The sequence below is a fragment of the Dipteris shenzhenensis genome, chromosome 2, assembly GCF_047967505.1.
Source record: "Dipteris shenzhenensis isolate YYH24624 ecotype China chromosome 2, Dip_SZ_1.0, whole genome shotgun sequence".
NCBI classification, from domain to species: domain Eukaryota; kingdom Viridiplantae; phylum Streptophyta; class Polypodiopsida; order Gleicheniales; family Dipteridaceae; genus Dipteris; species Dipteris shenzhenensis.
The window spans coordinates 23,357,955-23,371,236 of NC_141597.1; the positions used below are offsets into that span (position 1 = coordinate 23,357,955).

At 41.0% G+C, this 13,282-nt stretch overlaps 1 protein-coding gene and 1 non-coding gene across 2 annotated transcripts; one reads left to right on the forward strand and one right to left on the reverse strand.

Annotated features, from left to right (window-relative positions):
* Nucleotides 1–3,747: 3,747 nt before the first annotated feature.
* Nucleotides 3,748–3,849, reverse strand: LOC147904504 (U6 spliceosomal RNA). The gene has a single exon (XR_015543653.1). It is a non-coding gene; the product is annotated as a U6 spliceosomal RNA (small nuclear RNA).
* Nucleotides 3,850–10,230: 6,381 nt separating this feature from the next.
* On the forward strand, nucleotides 10,231–12,306 carry LOC147904505 (uncharacterized). Its single transcript, XM_087386920.1, has 3 exons — nucleotides 10,231–11,061; nucleotides 11,274–11,507; nucleotides 11,941–12,306. Exons 1-3 carry the CDS (start codon nucleotides 10,430–10,432, stop codon nucleotides 12,080–12,082), a joined length of 1,008 nt encoding a protein of 335 aa, XP_087243046.1. The 5' UTR covers nucleotides 10,231–10,429; the 3' UTR covers nucleotides 12,083–12,306.
* Nucleotides 12,307–13,282: the final 976 nt, after the last annotated feature.

The following is a 13,282-nucleotide window of genomic DNA, read 5'->3' on the forward strand; positions in this document are numbered from 1 at the left end:
GCCCACAAATTGCTTAACAAGCGAAGGCTGTTAACGATGAGCTGTAGAATGTGCCAAGGGACAGATGCAGATGATATCTTGAAGATCATTGTTTGTACAATGTACTTTGAGGTAGCAAGATCCAACATGCTTTGCTAATTTGTGGGCTGTGACATATGTGATGAGTGGAATCTTGTTTTTTGTCATTGTATTGCCAACCTTGAAACATATACCTTGACATGAAACGGCACACTTTGGTGAGGAGTTTTGCATGATAGAATAGCGTGTGCCATAGAAGAACATAATGTTGCATTTATACTTGGTGTTACAAGGACTTAGGATCTAACATCTTTGGCATTTGATTTTATTTTTCACACAAATTTCATGTAGGAGGAAACCTTCTCTCTTTTCAAGTCTTCTCTAGTAGAACTTGTATCCTATATGTAACAAACAAAGCAAAGAATTTGGCATTTCTAATTTGAAAGGCACATTAAACTCTCTATCAACTTAGGCTCTCTGCACATACTACTTTTGAGCTTTCAATTTTGAATTAGATCAATTGGAAGTTTAACCTAATGAAAAGACCTAGTTTATTTAGTTAGTGTTTTTTGTCTATTGTTGGAGTTGGACGTTCAATAAGCTAATTTAAATGTTCATCTCCAACTCCTCTTGGTTTTGCTTCTTGTTCACCTCCCTTCCTTTTGGTTTTTGTGGTCCTTCGCCTTGTTCTTCTCATTCTCCCTTTGTGCTTCTCATCTTGTTTGTTTTTTGTTATCATTGCCACCAACTCCTTATCTTCCTCTTCTTTTTGTTGCTGTTCTCTTCTTGTTCACCTTGCCCTCCTCTTCCTCCCCTTTCTTTATCTTCTTCTCATCTTTCTCACGCTTCTTTCTCCTCCTCCTCCTCTTTCTTTGTTTTTATTGTTGCTCTCCTACTTTTCCTTTGTTAGAGTTATAGCTTCTTTTTCAGTTGTTAGGTGTCGCTTCTTGTAGCCACAACTCCATTTCAAAGTAAAGAGTTGCCTAAAGTAGATCAAGTTTAGTAAAGTAGCCTTCGGGCAGCTTTTGACCCATAGATTGACCCAACAAATGATTGCACTAAAGCATAGATTGACCCAACAAATGATTGCACTAAAGGTTTAGAACTTCCAATAAAGCCATTGTGGGCAATCCAAGACTTAGGAGGTGAGGACGACATTCATTGGGAGGTGAACTTTTGAATCAACTTGGATAAAATTTCTCCTTTGAGCTCTTAGCTTTCCACTTTCAACCATTGAAGGTGTTCAAAATCTAGGGAGTGAGGGGTGTTTCGATATGCCAATTTGGTCCATTATATCGAATCTTTATATCCTAAGCCATGTTCGAAATCATTGTAGTCGTGTCATGTAATTTCAAACAAGATTTTAAGGACTCTTTAGCAAAACACCTTGGCAAAGAGGTTTCTTAAGAAGCTCAATTATCCATGCTATGCACTCATCTTAATTGCCTTTCTTTAGTAGTAGATTCTCATTGTTTCTTTTTTTAATTCAGCTTATTGGATGACAATTGGATAGCACAAAGGGGAAGCTCTAAAGCTAAAAGGTACTCACTTATTTATTCTATCTAAAATAAGGGGGACAATTTTTTAGTAAAAGCAATGAGATTGGTATGAGTGGCTATGGAAGGATATCAAATGAAATGGACCTCATTTTGGCTTTTGCCAACATATTTAATTTGATTGCAATTGGAAGTTTTGTCAACCCTTGGAGCTATTAATTTAGAACATGGTTGAAAAAGGGTCACCTTATTCGACATTTGAGTTTAACCTATGAATAATGGAAAAAATGGAAACCTAGCAAGCTTGGCTATAATCAACTTCTCTCTCTCTCTCTCTCTCGTTAGACGCAAGGTTAGGGCTCGGAGATAGCATAGAGCCATAGCTATAGGGGGACAAAATTCTATATCAGATTTCATGACATCGCTCCCTCACCCTTGATAGGGGAGTTGAGAGACCACGGTGATATTGAGGTTGTACATGATTGCTTTTCTTTGTATCTGGTCATGTAGTGATGTGCGTTTCTTGCTTTATATGGGAGTGGACGCTCAATTAGTAGTGCCACTGTACTAGCTAACTGTTGTATCAGGTTTTTCATAGTCTCATAGAGCCATCGGTCTTCCAAAGACTTTAATAATCTCTCTCTCTCTCTCTAAGTTTACTTGGCATTATTACATGTATGCTTTAGGAGTGCTTGCATTTCTAGGAGTAGCTCAATATGGCTTCAATATGCTCCGCAATCCTCTAATTGGGAAATGAAAGTTTTTTGGTTTTCTTCACATTTAAATGAAATTAGTAAAGTGATATTCAAATATATATGAACCATTACTAGTTAATGTGGATGTTAGGCATGTGGATATTTATCAATTGTTGATCCATCAAATTTTTTTGTAGCCATTGTTAACGACGACGTCTCGGGCCGCCATATTGATTACCATATGTGCTCCTCTCTATGTCCTCATTGTGAAGGTAGGATTTGAGAAGGATGTGAGGAGTACTATGCTATTGGGGACATGGGAGAGGTACATCTAGTGCTACCACACATGAAATGCCATATTCTTTGAGTATACGCTAGTAGAGTTCACTTGTGATGATGGGCCATTGTCATGAGCTGTAGAGTGTTAATGATCAATTTCTCTCAATATAGTAGGGTCCTCCACAACCTTCTTGTTCTTTCTAGAGATAGGTATCATTTTCTTGATTTCCATATGACTTCTGAAGATCTCGGTGGAGCCTTGATGTAACACTCATCTAAGAAGCAGTTAGTGAATGAATGTTGTTCACTAGTAGCTGGTCTCTAGAAAAAGAAGACAAAGGATGTCTTGATATCATTTGGTGGCAATTGTGTTGCTTAATAAAGCTCTTAAGTTTAGCAATAGATCCAAATTTGCACTTGGATCCATGGTAATCCTCAAAGAGAGCAAAAAGATGTACAAGAGAGTAAAAGGGAACGTAAAAGGCTTTGCAACTTGCAAGGATTTTGTTGATGTTTTCACCTTTGTAAATGTGTCATCGCATGAAAATAATGGCATCACGTTGGTAACTTGGAAAAATAATTGGTGAGAGTGAATTGGATTTATATACCATCGATAAATTCAACTTTACCGATGGTACTATAGGACAACTGGTGATAATAGCCTTGGTGCTGGTGGGGCATTGAGGTATTACCCATGGGAATAGTCTATATACCACCACCGGTAGTAATATTTCCTAGGTTTTTTGCCTATTTTTCACTTATAAAAAGCTTGTGAGAACCGCGAGCACTCTTGATTCGGCAAGTTTGTAGTCCATAGCTCCATGTTGGAGTAAGGTACCACAATCGAGTTGTGAGAGGAATAGGGCAAGGGAGAGATTGGAGAGTGATGTAATCAGATTTCAAAGACATTTGTTTGAATTTGGATCCTGTTGCAACTTGCCACACCACACTTCATATTCGTGCAAGGTGTTAGCTGTGGTTCATGAGCCAAAAGTAACCCCAATGTGGGCCTGTCCATGCCCTTGGCATTGCCAATATTTTGGAAAACTTTAATAGGATTACAATAACAAGAGGGGTCCTTCTAGCTCGCGTCAAACCTCTATTATGTACTAGACAACTTACTATGAACTAAACACTTTGAAGTGATCGTGGACAATAACATGCTCACTCTTCCAAAAAGTCCTCTGAGTATCCATTGTTGCCACTTGCTTCCAGGACACTCTAGGCGGTGAGATGGGGTCTAGACTAAAAGTTCTATGATACTACATTTCTTTTTCTTGATTTGCACGCGTCGCTCTTACAGAGGGGCGATGCTAATCTTCTCTGTATTGTTCCAACTCTATCAATGTCTTTTTGTTTACTATGTGTCGTTGATGCAAGAGTGCGACAATGAAGCTGTATCTCTAATCCTCCTTGTTAGCCCTCGGGTCAAGCTAACATGGAGGATTTTCCATACCATGGAGGTTTTGACGAGGCATAGATTCCCTCCTACTATTCTTAATATGCTGGCAACTGTTAGCCCTCGAGTAAGGGTAACACATGGTACTAAGTGCAGTCACTGAGTGCCGACTTACTCATAAGCGGTGGAGTGTCTTGGATCAACCACCGTTTTGCAATGGAGGTGTAGGAGATTGCAGCAAATCCATCAATCATAAGTAGCGGCAGGATGCACCGAGCACCACTAGTCTTAGCAGGCGGTTTTGCTTAGATAGAAGAGGTGTGGTTGTAACAGGGGGTAGAGAAGAGAACAAGAGCAGTGTGTTGAGTTCTCTTCCTCTCACTTGAGCTTGCTAGGTTAGGAAGCTACTGAGTGTTCATTGCAAGCCGAGACGGCTTGGTTGTAAACAGAGATCAACACAATTTTTTCTATACTAATGTCTTTAATGGTGAATTTGCTTAGATAGAAGAGGTGTGGTTGTAACAAGGGGTAGAGAAGAGAACAAGAGCAGTGTGCTGAGTTTTCTTCCTCTCACCTGAGCCTGCTAGGTTATGAAGCTACTGAGTGTTCATTGCAAGCAGAGGCACCTTGGTTATAAACAGAGATCAACACAAGTTGATTCCTTTTGTCTATCTTCTTTTATGGTGAATTGCACTTAGTATTCTCTTTAAGTGTGAGTAAATCGGTATTCTCATGTCACCATACGGTTCTCCTGGGTGAACAACTAACCCTAAACTCTGAGTGTTAGTGTTACCATATATTTTATCACCCGAGCATGCTATACTTAGGATTGCAAGAGAGAGCATCTTCATCGAGAGCACACATAGGGTTGGGTGAGCACCGAGTACTCCTTTACGTCAGTCACTCGTGAGTGAACCGAAGCGTCAATATTTTAGCATTCCTGCAGGGGAAAGGTCAATTGAATTGTGAGTTGACGAGTTGGTGGTTTAGGAGATTTAGAGAACCAAGGTAGTAAGCTTAGTACTGAGGTCAGTACAGTTCATGTTGACTAGTGACGAAGTGAAATAGTTTGTTGGAAATTGTGGGCTACTACAAGAAATTTCTCCAAGTAACTCCAGACGAGTGGCATACTCAGTTGTTGTGCTTGAAGACGAGCATGTGGGATACTAAGGCAGATTGGTGGATGAAGGCTTGCCATGGCAAGTGGAGTCTAAGCATTCATCTACGGAGAGCTTGGTGCTAGACTTAGATTTTTCCACTCCATGTCCCTAGAGGTAGGTCGTCCACCAGAGCTACGGAACATCAAATTAAACATGAGGACCAACTCAGAGAACAACTTTGACAATACTCAACTATTATTCCAGAGGGATCGCATCGAGAAACATATGAAGGAAGAAGGCCAGCTATAGCAGATGGCCAAAGAATCAATCAACAGGAAAAGCATAGTGCTTTTGATGGAGAGAGACACCACCAAAGAGCTGAAGTGAACATATGGAGCAGCTTAGGCAATTTTGCCCGAGTCCCCTAACGGTGGGAAGAAGTTTTACTCGGCTTACAGATGTACACTGATATGTACCTCTAAGGCTTGAAGATAGTACCAACCGACTATGGGGGGATAATCAACCATGACCTTAGACCCATGAAGGCAAGTATGATACGTGGAGAACCATTGACTTGGTCCAATCTAAGTCCAACACCAAGATCAAGGTAAAATTTTAAAATTTCAAAGGCCTTGATGATGAAGATCCATATAGTCACTTGCAGAGTTTCTTGTGAGTCTGCCATGTCAATGATGCCACAATAGAGGAGCAATACATAGAATATTTTCTGTGTACCTTAATAAAAAATGCTCAGAGATGGTTCAACCAATTCCCAATTGGATATTTTCCTGATTGATATGCAATGTCTGAAGCATTCCTGCGAAGGTTTAGGAAGGAAATCAATGAAGAAGAAGTTCAAACGAAACTAAGTGAGCTGAAGCTAAGCAAAGGAAAGTCCGTCCAAGACTTTGTGCTTAGGATGCAAGCTCTTATCAAAGCCAGTTGAGAACTATTCTAGACGACAAGTATATGTGATCCTGATTGATTACAGGCTGCACTCAAGTAGTTTTGCACAAGCCACAGATAGTCGATCCAACTAAGACTTATGAAGAATTGCTAGACCGAGCTGTCGCTCTGGAAAAGAGTGAAGGCTTTAAGAACAAGGCAAAGAAGAAAGATGCCGACAAAGCTTTTGACGTGATCTTTTCAAGTTATGCTTTTGCTTTTGAAAGGGTAAAAATCACAAAGAAAAGCTTTTTGACAGAAGTTAGGTTGTGCTTATATATGAGTATGTTATCCGCAATCTTTGCCAACTTGGGATTGCCTGGGAGTTTTTGTGTGCAGATAGCACTTCTTTGAACAGACAGCTTTCAGGTTACTGATCATTGATCATCCACATCTAGGTAATTTCTCATCTCTCTCTCTCTTTATCTCATGAGGTGTCATCTCTGCCTCTTTCTTGATCATGGTCTTGTGCTCTCTTTTGATCTGCTCTTCGACCTCCCGTTAAGAGCTTCTGTTTCGTTCTTCTAGTGTTGCTCGTTCTTTTTCTGCTTGCAAGCTCCTGCCAAGTGTTGGAATTCCTCAAACAAATTCTTGGGCAAGTGCTAGTTTGCACCATGTTCCCTACCTCCTGAAGAGGCCACCCGCGCTTACGATAACGGCGCTAGATTCCTCCATGGCACCAAGGACTTGCAAGACCAATTCAGTTTCTTCGACCAGGAGCACAGCCCCAACCGGAGTAGTGCATTGGACCTGAGGCGGAGGCGGAGGCATTAGTAAAAGCATGGCCCTAGGGTATTTTTCTAAATTTGGGAGCGAAAGCCTTGGGTGTGGAGGAGGATCACACTGTTTGTAGCTCATTGTAGTCATTTATAATTTCTTTATGGTAGTTGAACGTAGTGTGGTATGAAATTGTTTGGATTTTTTGTCGTTTGCCGCCTGTGTATAGTTACAAACTGAGCACGAAACTAACCAGGTAGTGCTTTTTCGGGCCAAAGTTCCTTGATCTTGTCCTCAGTTATGAAGGGCCTTATAGCTTCTACGAAGAAGCTATAGCAAAAGCCTGTGTGGAACCAAGAACAGGCTATTTCATAGCGCAGAGTGAATTCATGGAGAAGGTGAGGGATTTGAGAAATGATCTCTCTAGCTCTCAGGTAGTGGGAGCAATCACCATCATCGTCGAATTTTTTGAACTGTTTCTTCTCATTCTGCTCTAATAACAATGTGCTGCAGAGGCAGCAAGGCTTAGAGATACAAGAGTAGAAGCAAAAAGTTGATCCGACACAGAAGGCCCTTCATTGGAAAGGCCTTGCATTCTCTTGAGGTAGAGTCGGTACTTCTGAAGATGGCTTGCCACATTTTCTCGGGTTAATCCATCCACATTCATAAGCTGCATTATAGTTTTTGGCACGGCATTCTTGATTCCAAGATGTACGATAGCTTCTACAAACCTCTTCTGCAACTCTGGTCCTACGCTGCCTGTGACTTTGTTTCCTCTGGTTTCATGTCAGCTTCAATCTTGACATTCCTCGCTATGCCATCACTGCTATCCATTCCCCCTAGACATGCAATCCCTAGATCAGCGTTGTCCTCGAATTTATTCTCGTAAGGATAAGGAGTCATATTGACCCCATAAAAGGTTGCCTTGCCTCACTGAATAGTCCTGAGAACTGATACTACCACAAACAAACTACTTTGTGCAAATATCTTACCACGTTACCACTGCAAACTCCTAAATAATGGTTGGTATGGCACTCTGATAGGCTCTGATGAACTTTATAGTGTCCTCCTGAACTACTATCTACGGCTTTCGTGATAAGATAACTAGGTGCAACAGTTAATCCAACAGCTTTAAAGCGCATGTTGGAGACAAAGTAGAACAAGCAAAATACAAAACTATAAATTGGTTTCAAGAATGCAACAAATGATGCTCACGAAGTAAGTGATGACACGATGGGCCTTAGCATCCATTGCTAGTTTGAAATAGGCGAAGACGATAATAGGTAGCGAAAATTGAATGCCTAGACAGTCCAGAATGCTCACATGCGTTTCTTGAGCAAGCTCCATATTGTATTGATTGCAGAGTGTCTTATATGCTGCTCACAAGGCGATCAACGTATCTTGGCCATAGTCTGCTTGAGGCAAGCATTGAGCCTGTGTATAAGGGCTAAAGCAAAACTACAAAGATGGAGTAGTGTACTTCTGTTGATGAGCGAAGGAGAGAATTATGATAATCGTTGCTACCTAGTCTTTTACATGGCTACCCACCAGCTGATGCCTTTAGCATTTTACATGCTTTGCATTGAATGTCAGCCTATCTCTCTATAAGTCCTTTCCTCTTCAGTATATTTCTCTCTCTATCTAATTTAATCCTGCAGCTCGATAACCCGCCTCTGCTATCATGCTATGGTAAACAATGTACATCATTCTTACTTTTAATAAAAATATTGACTTTGTAATAACACTTGTTGTCAACTTTGTGCCTTGGGAGTATTTCCATTAGGTTTTGCTTGTATGGTATATTGATTGGCCATGTTTTTGAAATGATAAAATTTTTGAATTTGTTAAATTCATTATACGATATCAACTTTTTACCTTGGGGTATTTTTTCAAGGATCTACTCATATGGTATATTGTTTGATCTCGTCTTAATTACCTTAAAACCCAAAATTAAAAGATTACAGATGCATGATAATGTTTTCACACATGCTGTCAACTTTGTACCTTGGAGTATTTTCATAAGGATTTGCTCAAATGGTATATTGTCATATTTCCAACATAAAATTTTTTTAATATTTGTTAAGTTCACTATACAATATCAACTTTGTACCTTGGGGTATTTTCGCAGGGATCTACTCATATGGTATATTGGCATGATCTTGACTTTGCAATTATAATATTGTGACATAATTTTAAATTTTTTGTCTCTTAACTTTGTATTTTTCTTTTGTTTAGGATGTGCTGAATGTATTGACATGGCAACCAAGGAACATTCCAAGAATTGAAGAGGCTTTTTGCCTATATTCAAAGAGAAGTACTCTTAGTCGTCGCACACATGGACAAGACAATGATCGAAAAAATCGGGGACGATGACACTCTGTTAGATCTATTCAAACAACATGTGATGAAAAGGCTAAATAAAATCAAAGAGGTGTCAAAGATACGAGATCAAGTAAAAGACATATTCACAGATGTAGCTTGGTCAGAAGAATTACAAAAGCGTGTGACGACCATCATAGAAAACATCACATATCATGCACAATATGTAGACGAATCGCTATCTTTGAATGAGAAGTTTTTGGCTTGGCATAGTATGTGGAAACAAAGAAAAGCCCGTGGTATATGAGCAAATTTGTACGCGCTAGCTAAGAAGAAGATTGGTCCAAATCCAACCGAGGAATATGCACGTGCCAAAATAAATACATCAAACAATGCTTCTATGCAACAAGTGGACAGTACTGCTACGACTTTTCCTACAGCAACCTATACTGCCTGGCTGCAAGGTCATGCATATGAAATATATAAGGATAAAAGCTTAATTTATAATCAGGGATTTCTCTTTTTTTTAATTTACAAAAATAAAAAAGAAACTTTACAACAAAGGAAATCCTTCATAGTTCTGCAAATTTCATAAAGAAGAAACTTGCTACTTCAAGTTTGTTCTTGATTAATGTTGCATTATTTATAGAACACATAAACTAATTATGTACTCGCTTGCTTACGATACATGCACGACACCTACATTTAGAATAATGGCAACAGACAGGATTATCAAGAAACGGCGCCTAGCTATAACTAGAACGTTAGACAAAAAAAAAAAGAAATTACAACCCTCAACAATATCTTGGATGTTTCTAGATAGATTGCTAAGTGAATGAAATAGTGACTGCTCGCAACGTATTAAGAAGCTACAATTCTGTGCATCATGTGGAAAATGCGAGCTTTGGATTGGGAAAAGCAAGAAACTTACACAATCTAATAGTCTACAACAATCCAACATAGTACCTCCTTATTGCTTCTCGAATGTCTTGCTACACATACACGTTGAGAAGTCTCACAGAGAACTAGCAACATGTATGACTTTCAAAAAATCATTTCTACATCGTTAATCTAGAATCAATATTTTCCGCATTGCTCTCTTTCACCTTAGGCGGCCTACCGCTCCCTAGTTACTCCCCCTTTCTCTCTCTCTTCTTCTCTTCTTGTCGAAGTTAGCCAAAGGACGGTTTTTCCATAGGACTGGCCTAAGGTGAGGTTTTTGACTAGGGTTAGTCAGTTCCGATCATCATCACCATCATTATGATATATCATTATCACCATCATCAACAACAACAAATCTACTCTTTCCCCTTTGAGCTTTCATGGCGGCTCACTGTTTTTCTAGGGTTTCTAAGCATCCTCTTTGCATCTTCTTCTTCTCTAAAGATTGACACATCTTGCTTCAGCTGTGTCGATCGGTTGAGCTCTGTGTGTTTTGTCGCCACCAACAATTGAAGCAACATGGAGGCCGACTCCCCTGTTCGTAGCTATGGCGATAACCAGGACGAGGAGCCTCGCGATGAGCCCCGAGGTTCAGGTAAGAAGGACTACCTCGATCTTAATCAGGCCGCAAGCAAAGCAGATGATGATGATGTAGCAGATTACCAGGAGCCTTGGCCCGAGGAGGGAAGCTTGGATGCCGATCGAGCTCCCGAAGAGCCTGTCTCTCCTCCTCCTCGAGAGAATTTCAGCAGAAGTCCCTCCCCCAAGCTCCCTTCCCTTGCTAATCGCTCGCAGTCTCCTTTCAGTAAGCTCTCTGAATCCCCTGAACCCCGAGAACAGCTTCCGCACTCTGGTAGAAAATCTCCTGCTTCCGGCAGGAGCGTGTCCCCTTACGGAAGAAAGGGATCTCCAACCTCCCCCAGGAGGCGGTCCCCTTCTCCTAGAAAGGGAGAGTCCCCTCGTCGATCTTTGTCTAGGTCCCCCGACGGGAGATCTGCCCGAGCAGACGAAGGAAGAAAGCGATCTGACCGGCATGGGCCATCGTCGAGGTCTCCGGTGGGAAGATCGGGAAGAGGAGTGTCTCCCCGGGGCAGGGAACGTCACGGCAGGTCTCGCTCCCGGAGCCCTCCCGGTCGGGATTCTTATCGCCGGTAACAGTCTTCCTACTTCAACTCTCCCATGTTTATTGTTCGTGCGGCCACCATACCTCGTCAAATTCAGGTTTTGGATTGCGGTATGAAGGATATGTTTATGGTTTGGCCAGGAATTCTTGCGCAATATTTTATACTTCGCGGCACGCAGAGGAGAGAGAGAGAGAGAGAGAGAGAGAGAGAGGGTCTGACGCTCCGTTCTGGGGATACAGGTCGCGATATTCTCCTCGGCGTAGGTCATCTCCTCCAAGATTTCGGTCAAGACGAGATCGCTCACCCAGAAGACGTCCTTGGTCTCCTCCACCCAACAGGAGTACTGGTGTTGGAAAGCCAGGGAATAATCTGTTTGTTGCAGGTTTCAGCTTTGTAACCACTGAAAGGGATTTAGAGAAAAAATTTGCAAGATTTGGACGTGTTACTGACTGTCGTATTGTGCGTGATAGAAGGTATGATGTTTACGTGCTTGTAGGTAAGGATTGTTGCATTCCTCTGTACTATTCTAAAATCTTCATTTCAACGTGGAACTTAAAGTTCAGATTGCTGTTAGACATGGTGCCACATGCCTTCTGCAAGGGCACTGAAAGTTTGCCGTCACTTTCCAAGGCCTTTGCCATACTCCATTGCAAGAGAGAATTAAAATGTAGAATTGCTTGTCTCTATTGGGGCGGTCACCTTTTAATATTTTGTTCATACGAGTGAATCATGTTTTTACATGTGATTGTGCAGAGTTCGTCTTTGTGGTTAGAGTCGTTCTGGTGGCTCTTTGAATTTTTACAGTTGCAATGATTGAATAGGTTCTCTCATTTTTTAAAAAGATTTGATACGTGTTTGCTTCAGACCTTGTCTTGCTTATGGTTTTTCTTGGGGGTCAAATATCAGATCTGGAGATTCTCGAGGCTTTGGTTTCTTGTCACTTGAAAGAGATGAGGACGCAGATGCAGCTATCAGGGCGCTTGATCAAACTGAGTGGAATGGGCGGATAGTACTGGTTGAGAAAGCAAAGACCCCCACTCGCTATTAAGGAGGGTTTCTATGTACTTACTTTATATTGATCTACTGAGTTGTGACCTTTGAAAACTAGTTTTGCAATCCGTACTCATGATAGCTCCAACAAGATTGTGTTCCAAGGACAGATCTCATGGGACATTCTGAATCCAAGGCTTAGACCCAAGGTTGTGTTCCAAGGACAGAACTCGTGGGACCAACTGGATCCAAAGCTTAAAAGTTTCTTCGTGTTTGTGAACATTCAAATGGTCTTCATTTATATTGCAAGGCAAGTGCTTTTTCATGCTAATGAAGGCATCTATGTTAAACATTAAGTAACCTGTCCGCAGCTTACCTTTTGTGACATTTTCAAATAATATTTGACTTTTTGAATAAAAATAATATATGACATTTTGAACAGACAGTGCAGTCTTCACAAGGCTTTTTCAGTATGTCTATTATTTGTCAAGCATGTGGATGATGAGTGAATGATGACATTTTGCATCCAATCCTCTTTCAGGCTTGCTCAGGGGCCAATTTCAGAGCTCTGTACCTTACCTCTTTGTACCGAACCTTGTACCTTTTTCTCGTTTTGATGAACACCTGCTTGGCGCACAAGGAAATGAACACTGATACCAATTTTCGTGCATGGCTGGCCTTCTGATGCAAAATCATGTACCATTTGTACCTGTTGCACCATTTCAGCATCGTTTCCCTTTGAATTGGAGCTATAAACGTGCAGGCAGGCATAGATTTCTGAGGTTCACGGTTTTCCCTTAGATCCAGTGCTCCTTTGAATGATGCTGTTGGAGGTACCTTGAGAGGTAAGTAACCGAGTGTTCTTGGTTGAGGAATTGACTGATCACATACTATTGGTAACCTAGTACTCCGTGAAAGCTATATAACCAGGTTATCGTTCTGCGGACTGGATGAAAGCTGACTGAGATTTGATATGCGGGCTTCAAAATAGAAGGTATTTGTGGGAGTCATGCTAATTGTAAAAGGAACCGCTTTTTTGTGGGATAGGGGTGCAGGCAAATGTCAATTTGTGTGACTGTTATAGGTTTAGTTGGAGAGGATAGAATTATGCTATGTCCATGTCCATTTTTGTAAAAGCTGCCACAGTCATGTACGGAGTTACATTTTTGTGGGGTAGTGTTCCAGGCAATTCATCAAAATGTCAGTTTGTGCAATTAGTTGTTGGAAGGCTTGAAATATGCTATTTCCATGTTCATTC